The sequence below is a fragment of the Pimephales promelas genome, chromosome 11 (genome assembly GCF_988280905.1).
Source record: "Pimephales promelas chromosome 11, fPimPro1.hap1.1, whole genome shotgun sequence".
NCBI lineage: Eukaryota > Metazoa > Chordata > Actinopteri > Cypriniformes > Leuciscidae > Pimephales > Pimephales promelas.
In genome coordinates this window covers 34,875,264-34,891,114 of record NC_142779.1, presented here as the reverse complement: position 1 = coordinate 34,891,114, position 15,851 = coordinate 34,875,264, and the positions used below count along the sequence as shown (strand labels likewise).

Genomic DNA, 15,851 nt, shown 5'->3' with positions numbered 1-15,851 from the left:
AATGTAAGTACACATTGATGGCCTGAGACACGAAACGAGTGGTTTGTGTGAGAAAACTAACAGTATTTATATCGTTTTACCTCTTGTAAACACATCGGAGGGTGTGGATGCTTTGTGGCTGTGGTAATAAGAGGTAAAAGCAAGGTAAAAATAAATACTGTTCGTTTTCTCACACAAACCGCTCGTTTCATGTCTTAGGCCATCAATGTGTACTTACATTTACGAGTCATTAAATCATGTTTAATTTGGACTTCTCAGTGCATGCTCTTTGAGGTGGTGACCATAGACCTCCATTATATGACTGACAGACAACGGTTTGACCTAAAAATATCAAAATTGAAAATACTGCGGAAACAAAGGCACCTACATCTTGGATGCCCTTGAGTTAAGATAAAACACACCAAAAATGTATTTCAAAGTGAACTATCCCTTTAAACAGGCCTGCGTTTGCTCCGGTACCTTATTGACTCCGTCTGCCATGGCCTGCAGGGTGAGCTCGCGAGGACCGTCCACTGTTTTCCCATCATCCGTGGGACCCCAGCTGGCACTGTAGATGTCAATGACCTGAGGCATGTGGCTGATGGAAGACGCCTCAATGATGTCCGTCATGAAGGGCTGGTCCAGCATACGAATGCCTGCAAAAAATGGCAAGACTGAGAACATGGGAGCAGTAGGACGCTCTATTCATCATGATCATCATGGAGAGATAACTGGAGGGGGAGAGAGAGGGAGATTCACTGGTGAGATATGGAAGAAGAAGCGGAGGATAATAGCTTTGGTACTGCGTCAAGCACTTCATAAGTTTTAATCTTAACTTTGCCCCCCCTCTCTCTCTCTCTCTCTCTCTCTTCTGACAAACTTGCAGTAAAGAAGAAAATAAACTTCCCTGCTGCTCTAGCTGGTGAAATATCATGCAATGCTTGGCAAGTAAACGCCCTGATATACTCAAAGCAAAGTTCTTTTCATTCTTTACTAAAATGGTTAATTAGAAGTTTGTAAGGTGTTTGTGAACATCCCGAAGCATTCACAATGCGGAGAGTGATGTTGAGATGAATATGTAAAAATGTGTTGTGCTCTTTCCTCTCAATAATAGAATAAACACACAACAATAAGAAACCAGCGGTTCAGAAAGCATCTGATCATAGTGATGTGGAGTCACCTCACATTTAGATTTAAAGGGATACTGCACCTTTTTTTTTTTTTTTTTTTTTTGGAAATAGGCTCATTTTACCACTCCCCCAGAGTTAAACAGTCGGGTTTTACCGTTTTCAAATCCATTCAGCCGATTTTCTGATATTTAGAAGAATATCCGAATCAGTTTCTGGTCTCATTGACTTCCATAGTAGGAAAAAAATATACTATGGAAGTCAATGAGACCAGAGATGTATAGTAACAAAGAAGAACTACTTAAGTACTGTACTTAAGTACTAAAATGCTGTACCTGTACTCTACTAGAGTATTGTTTTTTTCTCATACTTCTACTTTTACTTCAGTGGATATTTTCGATGAATTTAATACTTTTACTTCGATATTTTTTGAATGTTCTGCTAGTTACTCGTTACAATTATAAACATTGTACGAATCATTCGTTGCAAGTTGGCTTTCATGCTGCCTAAATCACACCAGTTTTATAGGGTACTGGTATTGCTTGACACACACATTGACAACTAATGCAGGGGTTGTCCTAAAATGGCCGCCAAAGCAAATTTGTATTCCGCCAAAGCGCCTTATTTGATTGCTAGTTCAAACTTTTGACTGCTTTCTTTAATAATTGCATGACACAATACTTGTACTACTACTTTTAGTACTTAAGTAGTGAATTTTAAAATAAACTATTTGCAATACTTAAATACAAAAAATGTTGAATACTTTAGTACTTCTACTTAAGTGTGGAGCTTAAAGAGCACTTCAACCTTCTACTTAAGTCACTTTTTTAAAAGAGCACTTGTACTTTTACTCAAGTCCGGGTTTCTAGTACTTTATACATCTCTGAATGAGACCAGAAACAGTCTGGTTACTGATATTCTTCTAAATATCGAAAAATTGGCTGAATACATTTGAAAACGGTAAAACCCAACTGTTTAACTCTGGGGGAGTGGTAAAATGAGCCTATTTCCAAAAAAAGTGGAGTATCCCAGTTTAAAGCAGCAGCTTTACAGTATTAAACATAACAAACTGTGTCTCTGTCTCTTTGAGTTAGAATCACAGCTTCAGTTTGTGCTATAAAGCGGCTCTCCAGTGCGTTTGTGTTTTTACTCGCGTCTGACCTCGACGAAACAAATGAATCGGAGATTTTGTTAAAGAAGGCGGGGCCTCAGGGCCACACCCACCTATTATGTAAACGCCACGGTCTAATGGGAGTTCAAATGAGATTAGCAGCTGGACCAAACTTCTATGGAAAGTTCATTGAGGCAAACTGTTTCGAACTCCAAACGAACTTTGTTTTGTTCTGATTTTGTTCAAAATGACGTCACACCAGTTTAAAGTATATATCGGGACCTTAACGCTGGCCACCAGCATGATCTCTCTGGTGAATCTGCTTGACCGAGGCTAGTTAACTCTTTACACATCTCCTGAAAGAGGACAGAATCTCCTGATCAAAACACAGGAGAAGAAGCAGAAACAAGCGATACCATATGTAATCACATGCATGTGTAAATCATCAACATTAAACAGCATATGAATCAAAACTGCCTAAATGTGGACCCAAGACGAGCTGTAGGAGTGTGAAGCTTTGAGGTGTCGATGGACTTGATCTTCTCCATCTGTGTTTGATTAACACAGTCTCATCCCAAATCGTCATATAACTAACGTTTTGGGACGTATTTTGACCATACGTCAATATCCGCCTTTTTAGGGCCCCCTTAAACGTCGGTAGATGGCGATCCCGGGCCGTCATACAACTGACGCTTTACCTTTAACGTCAGTTAGGTGACGGGTTAGGTTTAGGGTTAAGTTTAGGTATGGGGTAGAGTTAGGATCCCATAACCTCATCTACCGACGTTTAAGGGGGCCCTAAAAAGGCGAATATTGACGTATGGTCAAAAGACGTCCCAAAACGTCAGTTATATGACGATTTGGGATGAGACCGGGTTGGTTTGATCATCGCTCTAAATCCCATCCGGATGCCAAAACCCCATTTTCTCAGCGTTTTGCTCAAAGTGTTGCCTTTTTTATGAAACTTATCAAGTGTTGATTAAAAAGGAATGCATGAAGCTTGAATAAAATGGGGTTTTGTTTAAAAACAGAGGCTCTGTTCTTTATTTTGATATATTGTATATTTCTAAAAATCCGAAATATTCTGGGGGTCATAAAAACTTTTGTGTTGAACAAACCTGGCAGTGGCTGGCAACTTTTGCCAAAACGCTGGTGGGGAAAGAGTTAAACAGTCTGAGATGGAGACCAACACTGCTGGCCAACTTATGCTGGTAACCAGCAGATCTTCAACAGGCCACACGAACAGCACCAAATCAAGCTTGTTACTGTACGTTTAAATATGCCTTTTCCTGTATATCCGCACAGGTTTAAGCCTGAAGCTCTGTATGAATACACTCTAAAAATACCACTACTGTGTATCATAAGACATCGAACACGTGAAACCTTTAATACTGACCTTTTCCTAAAAGGTGATTATAAAACATAGCAAGTGGTGAGACTAGAGACACTCGATGTGTGTGTGTGTCCTTTGTAAGGGACAAAAGCTAGACAAGATATTCACTGGCAATTAGTGACTCTCCTTTACTTTTGTGGCCTTTTGAAAAGAAAAAACGAATCAATGTGCTGCAGTGCGTAAATTATGTTTTTATTGATGCTGATGTTTGTGCCGAGGGGAAGGGTAAAAGTTATCGATACGATAAAGATGATTTTCCCGAAACAAAGGGATCATTCATCATAGTTATTCAAAGCCATTCATTATATTTATCGACTACACAGAACAAACCTGATAAGGAAAAAATGCGTAGAAATTATTTACATTGTCTTGAATCTTGATAGTATCCAAACATATTAATACGAATATTTTATCTGAATTTAATTGGCTTCTTGATTGTAATTTGAAACTCTATACACTTTAGCTCTATACAAATAAATGTCAATTGAATTGGGATGAATGTTCTTGGTACTTCAGTAGGGGTTTGACGAGACACTTAGCTCATGAGACGAGACAAGAGATTGGGTTCATGCACTCTCAGAAAAAAAGGTACAAAAGCTGTCACTGGGGCTGTACCTTTTCAAAAGGTACACTTTTGTACCCAAAGGCTGCATATTGGTACCTTAGTGGTACATATTAGGACCTAAAATGTACATATTAGCACCTAAAATATACATATTAGGACCTAAAATAGACATATTAGCTCCTGAAATGTACATATTAACACCTAAAATGTACATATTAGCACCTAAAATGGCGATTGGCATGGTTTTACTTCAGTTAGCCTAATAGCTGGTTTGATTTGCATTGAAAGATGATCTTATGGAAAGTACCCCATGCCAATCTCTCGGTGTGGTGGAAGGTGTGTGATGATGTGGGGATATTTTAATTTCAAAGGCCAAGGGAACTTTATCAGGATGCATATTATCCTGGATCCATCAAATAACTGGCTTTTAAAAATAAAAATCTGCCTGACTCTATGGGAATTTAACATAGGGGTGCCATGACTTATGCACCCTGTATTTTAAGGAAAAACATTTATTTATTTATTTATTTATGATACATTATTCATTCACAAAGAAAATTTGTGTCCTTAAAGGTTGGAGTTTTCCTCATTTTTCTAATTAAGGCATTAAGATCAATATCTAAAAGATGATTTTTTATTCCTCTTTTTAAGCAACTTTAGCATGGGGGTCAAAACTTATTCACACCACTGTAGTTGCATATTAATAAGAGTTAGTTGACATGTAATTGCAAAGTTACTTATAGTTACTCAGATAGAAAAAAAACTGACATTGAATCAACGTGGAAACATGACATCGAAACAACGTTGATCTGACACTGTTTTGCTTATTGAATTAACGTTGAACCAACGTCAGACGCGTCATTCTTCAAAACTAACGGAAAATCAACTTGAAATGCCAGATCAATGTTGTTTCGATGTCATGATTTCCACATTGATTCAATGTCAGTTTGCTGAATGGGTAGGAGAATGTCTTCTAAAGTGGAACTGTCTAAAGTAACCAGAGCTTTACATTTATTACGAGGTCATCACTGTAAACAACCTATCAGAAACGTACCTGCTACCTTGGAGTTGTAGGCCACGCCCACCCCACAGATGTTGTTGTTTGAAACCGCAGACACCTCACCAGCACACCTGGTTCCATGACTGAAAAAAACAACATTCAGAGATGTCTAGAGTTACATATTTTACAATGATTTATGTGATTTAACAATGAATCCAACATTTATTAAGTTATTCGCTAAAATTCGCTTATTTAGTTCAGCACACATTCAAATGTGTTGAATACGTATCTGGTACTAAACAACAATGTGTCAAGTTTGAATCTATGAATGAAAATTGAAAGAGCAGTCCAATAAATAACCATAATGCAATTCTGTTCATCACCCAAATAAACTGTATATTAAGATAAATTTAAGCCATTATTGACAGGATCTGTGGCTCTATAGTGAGCGCACGGCGATAGAGAATTAAAGAAAAACAATTTATTAGCAATAACACTGAACTGAACTGAACTGGTGGCGCATTGGATAAGACACATGCCTTTGGTGTGAGAGACCCGGGTTCGAATCCACTGTGAGACACCAATGTGTCCCTGAGCAAGGCACTTAACCCCTAGTTGCTCCAGAGGCGTTGGACCTCTGACATATATCGCAATTGTAAGTCTAGTAAGTATAGATTTCCTACTTGTTTAACGCTCTGGTGATGAGATAAACATGGACTATGTAGAGCTCACAGAGGGCGGAGTCTATGCTAATAGGGCGGAGTCTGTTAGTGCTCTTGGGCGGGGCCTAAGTATATGTGATGTCACTGCTAGAATCTGCAGCTTATTCTGAGACACTGCTTTGATTTATGGGATTTTTATCATTATAGGGTGGTTGTGTACACACACTGTGGCACATATTTATGTTCAAACACCAAGTGAATTTTGCATAATTGGTCCCTTTAAGTAAATGGAGTCATTGATGTTGAACCTTGCTCTACTTCAATATCAACCCATAAATGTACAAGACAAGCTTCTAGAACGGCGAATCCTCAGGAAGAGCCCGGCATGAGGCACAGCGATGGTTCCCTCCTCTCCTCCACTCAGACATCAGTGCTGCTATTTATATATATACGCGTCTGATGGTGATGCTGTGAGTCTGCAGCGCAGATGATATTACTCTGCTCTCACCGCACGCTGAACAACACAAGAGGATCTTCTCGACATCTATTAGATTGTGTCTGTCCTTGATGCGTACTGTAAAAAACATCAATTATGCCAAGGTTTAACTACTATCTTTCTGCAAAATATCCTATTCAGATTTGTACTATGAAATCAATGCAGGATATGACATTTTCTGTGTTAACTATGGACACCTAAATACTTTTGAAAACCGGCTAATCTGCGGATGGATCGGTTAGAAGAAAGCCTGTATAAGCTAGTTTTTACAAACGTGTTTATCAAGTCTTGCATCTTAAGTCTGGTCATAATTCAAGCAATGTTTTGGGTTTCAACACAGAAAATGAATAATGTTTTATAATCAACGATTATATTAGTATGGGTTCTCAATCAGAAAACCACATTTACTGTATATTAAAGTCCCACTGAAGTGTCAGCTTTGAATGATGCGTTGACATTATTTCCACTGAAACATGAAGCTAAGGCGGGACTTATTGAATGGCCCCGCCCCCTTTTCAAATAGCCAATAGCGTTTAGTTTCCCTCACAGACTGACAGCGCCATGGAAGTGAATCAAAGCACGGATGGATTCGATAATAGAAATGTGAATAAATTCTAGCCATTTCATTCTTAACCAACAAAGAGTTGGAACACACACTCCAACACATGTTGCTTCGGCCAGATGGTGTTTATAGCAGAGGGGGCGGGGCTTATAACCTTATAATAAGGTTTAATCAGTGTGTTGAAAATATCACATGGGTCTCTACAAGAGCAGAAGAGCTTGTGTTCGGGTGAATTAAAAAAAAAAGAGTAATTGTGACTCTTTTTCTTGGAATTGCAAGTTTCCATCTCACAGATCAGAGGATAAAAAGCAGCAATTGGGAAAAATAAATTCGTAATTGCAATGAAAAAAAGACAAAATTGCTAGTCTATGTTTTCCAATTTGAACTTTATTACTTGCAATTATGTATTTATATAGGCTACACCTTTCTGCAACTGCAACTTATAAAGTATGAATTGTGAAATTAAAAAGTCGCAATTATTATTTAGTTTTATTCCCTGGTGTAAACAAGCTTCCATATTTCCAGAAATCTGTTTCATAACCGTTTTGTCTTTCGCAAGAAGTGCAGAAATGACATGCAATATATCTGAGCCTCAATCTTTTGAGAAATTGAATCAATTAAGAAACTAATGAACAAAGAAAAAAATCATCTTTTGTGAATAAAGTGAGTCGACGAGTGCATTTTACTGCTAATGTAATGAAGTGTCATTAAATTAGGCTTTTTTAAAACATAAATGCTTGGAAGTTTAAGTGCTTTCTTAACGTTTGTGAACGCAAATGCTTTTAGCCGCCAGCTCACGTGTGTGTGTCGCTGCGTTGTGTGTGTGAGTGCACACAATTATGTTACACTGGACCGTATTGAATGGTGAGATTTGTGTTTCGTTCTTGTCCACTCACAACACCCTTCCTCACTTATTTGTTCTGGTTCATAATGCTCAGCAGAGAAGACGATCCAATGATTTACTCATACATTGATTGGAGTATTAAAACTACATTAATGATTGTTTATTGTAATGTAAAATCTATTGAGTGCCGAGTCATTGATCAGCCCCACTGGAGGTGGTTTTCCTCGTAATCTTCAGCTCAGGCATTGCTCGGAGAGGAGAAGGAAAGGCTCATCGCGTGTGTTAATGCAGCTGGGCTGAGAGCCGGTGAGAGATGGCTTAATGCGGTTACGTGTCAGGAAAATCAATACAGAGAGGCAAGGAGTCCTTCATCCAAACACTGCTAACAAACACAGTTGCAGGGCAATGCACTGCGGCATCAGCGAGTCCTCTATGTTGTGTAGTGTAGGCCACACGTCATTTGCTCTAAAGCAAAATTGACGGTAAAGGCATTTATAATGTTACGAAATTGATATATTTCAAATAAATCCTGATCTTTGAACTTTTATTCATCAAAGAATCCTGAGAAAAATTATCAATGTTTCCACAGAAATATAAAACTGTTTTCAACGTTGATAATAATCATAAAAATTTCTTGATCAGCAAATCATCTTAAGCCGTGTGTCCACCAAAGCGTTTTTCCACGCGCCTGGCGTATGTTTTCAATTGTTTTCAATGGGAGCGCCGCGTTTTTTAAACGGCATGAGCGTACCGAGGGGGCGCCCTGAGTGTTTTTTTAAATTTTTCGTTTTTTACTGGTCGCTGGGAGTTGAAAAATGTTCAACTTTGGATAAAACGTCACTTTTTACCCAGCCGTCCAATCACAGTGGAGGAGGGGCGGGGCTAAACCACACTGACCAACTGACACAACATTCAAACTGCTGCGGATATTCTGTATCATAGCAACGAAACGTCTCAACGGAAAAAACGCTGCGCTGCCAAAACGCTCTCAAGCGCCCAAAGCACGGCGTCTTCAGCAGAGCGTCTAGCGTTTTCAGCTGGCTAAAAACGCTTTGGTGGACACACGGCCTTAATAGAGTGATTACTGGAGGATCATGTCACACTGAAGACTGGAATAATGATGCTGAAAATTTGGACCAAAACAAACAGTATTGATGATGTAGAAATTAAAAAAAATATATCAGTGCAAAAAAGCTTCATATGTGACACATGAGTAAAAACACAAGACAGATAAAGATAACGTTATCCAACAGATGAGATTGGATGAGCCATACGCGTTTATATTTTGGGCGAACGTGAACTGAACGTACTGTCTGATGAACGTTACTGTGAACGCGTTCATTCTGGTGTCTGTGAACGCACGCTCTCTCAGTTTAACTTCGTACAATAGGGTGCCAGATTTCTATAGAGGCCTCCAGGCTAAAACACACGTAAACAGGCCCTATGTAGCGAAAAAACACCCAATCTGGCAACACCAGCTAGCAGTTGTCGCGCCGCGGCTGCCATCGACAAAGCAGCGCGCGAGGAGGTGTCGTATGATCATTTAAATGGATTTTATGCCGAGGTCGGTGAGGATGGGAAAAATCGTACATTTCTGTGCAGACTTTGCCCGTCGATAAAATAATTGTTGTCTGTGTTTGTATATGGGCTGTGGCAATAATAATAATAAAAAAAGAGCTCGCAACATATGGAAAAAAGAACTATAAATGAACTAGTTCATTTTAAAATGTGTGAACTGAAGTTTGAACTAGAAAGTGAACTTTCCCAACACTGAGCCACAATTTAAGCTAAAAAAATGATAAAAGAGATATTAAAATATAGACATGTAACATTAGATATTAATTAACACGACATTGCATTGATAAGCTTTGCATTGTGTCCAATCAGTATTTTCACATTTCTCCGGATCCACATCCGGCACATGTGGATTCTGACTCATTTAAACAAGACGTACACGTGAAAATATGCTCATTACCTGTTAAACCAGTCGTCCGTGTAGCGAGGGTAAGGGAATGGGTCGTTGCTACTGAAGTCAAAGCTGGCTTCTGCATTCTGAAACATCAACAAGAAATAGAGAATCTGTCATCAAGCTTTACAGACTTATGAATTGGTACCAATTATGTCAAAATAAACAATGAGCTTCATTTCAGTAATTAGTCATTCATTATTTAGAAACCATCTCTGGAATTGCCATTGCGCTCATCCCTGAGTGTGTCATGAGCTGCCCCTCATTAAGCGTTCCTCTAGCTGTTCCTTAATTAACCATCCAGCCAATCTCAGAGGTAATGTATTCGAACACTGCGGGAAACACGACCCAGACACCGGAATTATGTGAGGAACTTCATTCTGGTCTGACAAAAACTTGCAGGGACATGAGGAAGAAAGGGTCGGTGTGGGTGGCATGACCAAAATCTCAGATCGCTCATTTTGGTCAAAAAATGGTGTATATACACTCACCTGAAGGATTATTAGGAACACCATACTAATGCTGTGTTTGACCCCCTTTCGCCTTCAGAACTGCCTTATTTCTACGTGGCGCTGATTCAACAAGGTGCTGAAAGCATTCTTTAGAAATGTTGGCCCATATTGATAGGATAGCATCTTGCAGTTGATGGAGATTTGTGGGATGAAGCTCCCGTTCCACCACATCCCAAAGATGCTCTATTGGGTTGAGATCTGGGGACTGTGGCGGCCATTTTACTACAGTCAACTCATTGTAATGTTCAAGAAACCAATTTGAAATGATTTGAGCTTTGTGACACGGTGCATTATCCTGCTGGAAGAAGCCATCAGAGGATGGGGACATGGTGGGGATGGACATGGTCAGAAACAATGCTCAGGTAGGCCGTGGCATTTAAACGATGCCCAATTGGCACTAAGGGGCCTAAAGTGTGCCAAGAAAACATCCCGCACACCATTACACCACCACCACCAGCCTGCACAGTGGGAACAAGGCATGATGATCCATGTTCTCATTCTGTTTACGCCAAATTCTGACTCTACCATCTGAATGTCTCAACAGAAATCCAGACTCATCAGACCAGGCGACATTTTCCAGTCTTCAACTGTCCAATTTTGGTGAGCTCTTGCAAATTGTGGCCTCTTTTTCCTATTTGTAGTGGAGATGAGTGGTACCCGGTGGGGTCTTCTGCTGTTGTAGCCCATCCGCCTCAAGGTTGTGCGTGTTGTGGCTTCACAAATGCTTTGCTGCATACCTCGGTTGTAACGAGTGGTTATTTCAGTCAAAGTTGCTCTTCTATCAGCTTGAATCAGTCGGCCCATTCTCCTCTGACCTCTTGCATCAACAAGGCATTTTGGCCCACAGGACTGCCGAATACTGGATGTTTTTCCCTTTTCACACCATTCTTTGTAAACCCTAGAAATGTTTTTGTGTGAAAATCCCACTAACTGAGCAGATTGTGAAATACTCAGACCCAATATATACCCCAATATAAGCAATATATTTAAGCAATATCCCAAAATTCATTTAAAATATGTGGATGGAAAAATATCTAGTGTTACTGCCACTAAAGAACAAAAAGTCCAGTTTCTCGGAGTCTGCGCTCAGAGAAAGTAGAGCATGATAATGGACTCAGTCGACCCAGCACACACTGAGGGAACAACTGACACACCAGCCCTGTGCTTTACAGCAGTGTGTCTGTCCCATAATCCATCAGTGCAATCATGGAGATTCAGATTCTGACGTTCATGTCGGCCTTCACTTTAGCTCTCTCTTCTCTGCCCAGAGACTTCATTAATAGAGAGCAAGAGCAAAGCATCCAATCGCATCAGTGCTTCAAAACATCATCAGTAATAGTGATATTCTGAATGGCAATGTATTTATAATGTACATATACAGTATATCAGGGATGCACCATTCAAAAGGCAATAAAAAAATGGCTGTTACGGATAACCGATAATTCTTTATATTTTAAAGCCGATAACCGATATATTGGCCGGTAAATCTAAATTCAAATTTATTTTAATAATTTTTGAGAGCTTGAATACAAAAACAAAAGTCTCAACATTAAAAGCCCTGTCCCAAGCACACAATTTTAATGTTCTCATTATAATGTTATGTAGCCGATATGAAAGACTATTTTTTTAAGTAATTCCAATCATATTTCAAGCTATTCAAAACCATCATGATGAGCAGTGCGCATCTGAGTGTGTCAGCTGAAGGATATAATACATTATTTATGGTTTTAATATATCGACCAAATGTACTTATCGGGCCGATAATGATAACATAAAAAAATATATCGGCCACCATATCTGTATCGGCCGATATATTTTTTTATGTTATTTTATGTTAATCATGTTTTTATGTTTTTTTATGTTAAACTTGTGCATCCCTAATATATATATATATATATATATATATATATATGAAGAGTTCAGATGCAAAAGCCTCTAAATGCCATTTGAAATTTTCTTCTTTAATGATGATTTTTATCAAGCTTGTATATTTAAGTTCAGTAATTTCACTTAAATGGCAATGATAATTAACCTATTAATTGTTATTTAAGTGAAATTACTGAACTTAAAAATACAAGTTTGATAAAAATCATCATGAAAGAAGAAAATTTCAAATGGCATTTAGAGGCTTTTGCATCTGAACTCTTCATATATATATATATATATATATATATATATACAGTATATATATATATATATATATATATACATAATGTGTATAGGGCCAATCATGTATACGGCACTCAGTCGATCATTACTGCAAAATTATCCACGAAAAAGAAAGTCTTGCATCACTTTATAAAAGCTTTAAACCATGATAGACTATAGGCCCTGTTTCACAGACAGTTGTTTAGATTAAGCCAAGATTAGATTCAATTAGGACATTTAACTAGCTTTAATAAACATGCCTTAGAAAAAAAAAACATTACTGGCATGAATTTCGAGACAAAACATTAAGGGAATTAAGTGAAATCGAGGGTCTGTACAATAGGCCTCATGTTGCTTTGACATTGCTTATAGAGTTTATATTAAGTTTAGATTAAGATATTAAAGATTAAAATATTAAGTTTTGTTTTCAAAATATCTGCCAATGAGCTATTAACATAATTTTTGCATTGTACATAATTACATTAATGTTCACTAAATAGTTCCACTCATGCAATATCTGTGAGGTCAAAGTTTAGAAACGGCTCTGAAACCCCTGTGTGTGTATGACATCATTTTAATCACCATGGAAACCGAACACCATAGAGGAAAAGCGCGCTGAAAGATCCACATAAAGCGCAGCGAGTTGAGCCGCAGCTGAGCGTGATTCGCTCTGTTCTTTGGCAAGTCTCCATTTGGCTGCCGCCTGGAGACCGCAGTTAGCAAGCGATGAATTAAATCCAGTCCCCTGTCGGAAAAAATCCTTCAAACGATTATGCTAATTCACTCCTCATCCCACATTAGTCCTTATTAGGAAAATTATTCTCAATCTATTTTTAACCTCGTACCCTTCAGGCACACACACACACACACACACAAACAAACGTTTACATTCTGTATAGTTGTGTTGCTAATGGTGAGTAACAGGAAGGTCTGGGAGGAATTGATGCTAAATAAAACAGTGGCAGGGGAGGACATGGTGGATTACGCTTCAGCTGGGCCCGGTTGGAGACATCATCCTCCTCCGCAGTCAAAGCCAGGCTATTTTTGGGTTAAACTCATCTGTGGTGCACATCCACGGCTCCTGCGGCTCTCAGAGCTCAGCGGGTCTCAAAACAATAACGCCAGAGAAGCATTTGTGAAATATTCTGGTTCCCATTTAGACTCCATTAAAATGTCATTGATAGTTATTTCAGTGGTTTGGAAGAAGAACTCCGCCGAGCCACAGACCAGTCTCTTCGAGGTACCAAACATATGCCATTTAAAGAGTAACTAAACACTTAACCTACTTTTTTTAGTTAATGATCTGTAAGAATGGATCTTTATTAATACCAGTCATTGATTCGAGTAACTTTTTTGACATTTGTTTATAAAGTGTTTTATTTCTACAATAAATGGTGTAAAAACGTCTTAGTGCTGCCCTCTTCAGGTTGAACGGTGGCTACTGCAGTTGAATTTTCCTATTGGATGTTCCGCACTTCGTGACGTACGCAGGTTTCAGCTCACCACGCGAGCTACGCCCTTGGCAGTATAAAAACCATCTTGTGTCGTCAAAACCACTGTAGGGAGAATTGGGATTGTGAGTATTGAAAACGATCAGGATAGAGTGTTTTAGCATCTATTTCGTCCCCTCTATCTCTGCTGGGGTCTGCCCACTTTTTCAGCATTTTCAAATATTGCCAGTGGGTGGAGTCAGGCTCTGACCAGGGGTTTAGTTACCATTTAACGGCAGCTACAGAGAGGCACCTGTGGCCAAACCTGTAAGGGATCAGGGAAAAGGAGAAAGTTTTTCCTAATTGAAAAAGTTTTTCCTAAGTTTTTCCTGGCCTAATTGACAACACGGTCAACACCGCTGTTAATTGGTTTCAAGTGGCAGCGAAGCAATCTGATGCATTCCAGCAATTCGTCCCCCACCAGGTCGTCCAACTCACAGATACCTCTTCTGCCGAACTTCTCTCCTGTCCCTCCAGAAAAACGCGATTATGCGATCGCTGAATTCAATGCAAAATCAGCCAAAGTCCGCATATTTATGCGGGGGCCGCATTTATTCAAATATGCCGCACTTTCGTTCACATACTGTAAATTGCCGATTTCCGTGCAAAATATGCGGGGTTTGCATAATTTCATAATCCTCGCATTTTCATTGCAAAAAAACATGTATCTTAGGAGAAAGTTGAAAAATGTTGCGTTTGCTTCACACAAGAGCAGCCATTTCCCCCTGTTTCCATGGGAACGTTCCCAGACAGCAAACTGACATTGAATCAACGTGGAAACATGACATCGAAACAACGTTGATCTGACATTGTTTTGCTCATCGAATTAACGTTGAACCAACGTCACGCGGCATTCTTCAAAGCTAAATGAAAATCGAAAATTGGTTTGCTTTCATAGCATTGAAACAACGTTGATTTCAAGTTGATTTTCCGTTGACGCGTCTGACGTTGGTTCAATGTTAATTCGATGAGCAAAACAATGTCAGAACCACGTTGTTTCGATGTCATGTTTCCACGTTGATTCAATGTCAGTTTGCTATCTGGGTTATGAAGTGACGCAATTACGTGACGCCAGACAGACTCACGGAGGCGATTGACATCTCACAAATCGAACTCGTATAACTGTCTGTCACACGTTCTACCGTTCCTTAATAAACAACATAATATAAAAGAAGTAGCATCAAACAGAAATTACCCGCACACATGGGGTGTTCGAGGCGCACATATAACACTGCAGAGAGTTCAACAGGAGCGCGCAGCTCTTAAAGGGGCCACACCATATTTACACTCGTTACAGTCTGAAATAAAACAAGATGAGAAATTTGAAAAAGATGAGAATATTCCCAGCACTTTCTATGATGTAGTATGCTTGCTTATCAAAGGAGGTAATAAGAAATGACTCTTACATTAGCCTAGTGAGAACAGGATGTTGGGGAATCACCTGTTTTCTCTTTTTCATCAAACCGCAATTTTTGCAAGTTTCCTCAATCTTTGCAAATTCCTGCAATTTCATCGCATAAAATTGCATAAATATCCCGCATATTCCATCGCATTTTTAAAGAAAACGGGCTACGTAATCAATCAATTTTTGCCCGCAACAATCACAAAAAAAATTCTGCGTTTTTCTGGAAGGACTGAATACTAAAATTTTTCACAAATTTTTGGAAATTACCACCACAAAATCAGTAATTTTGATCGCAAAAATCACCAAAAAAAAAATCGTGAAATCCTGGAGGGACTGAATAGAATACGCCTACAGGATTCAGTTTAAATCTTATCCTCCTCATTTCCATGGCATGTTCCCCTCCAGGTGAAGCCAAAGCATATTCCATTGCCAGTGTTGTGTCTGAACGCGTTCATTGAACGATAGTCCATGAACTCGTTCATATTTTAGGCGAACGTGAACTGAACGTACTGTATTACCACCTGATGAACGTTACTGTGAACGTGTTCTGGTGTCTGTGAACGCACGCTCTCTCAGTTTAAAGGGATACTC

The 15,851-nt window shown here is 39.1% G+C and overlaps 1 protein-coding gene across 1 annotated transcript in view; it reads right to left on the bottom strand.

Moving 5' to 3' along the window:
- The window catches only part of pcsk2 (proprotein convertase subtilisin/kexin type 2), a 69,726-nt gene that overhangs the window by 25,910 nt on the left and 27,965 nt on the right, over window positions 1-15,851 (bottom strand). The window contains exons 6-8 of the mRNA XM_039690619.2: window positions 9,715-9,791; window positions 5,230-5,318; window positions 460-635 (exon numbers count right to left, since the gene is read on the bottom strand). Of these exons, the coding sequence (XP_039546553.1) occupies window positions 460-635; window positions 5,230-5,318; window positions 9,715-9,791 (342 nt within the window). The remainder of the gene's footprint in view (window positions 1-459; window positions 636-5,229; window positions 5,319-9,714; window positions 9,792-15,851) is intronic.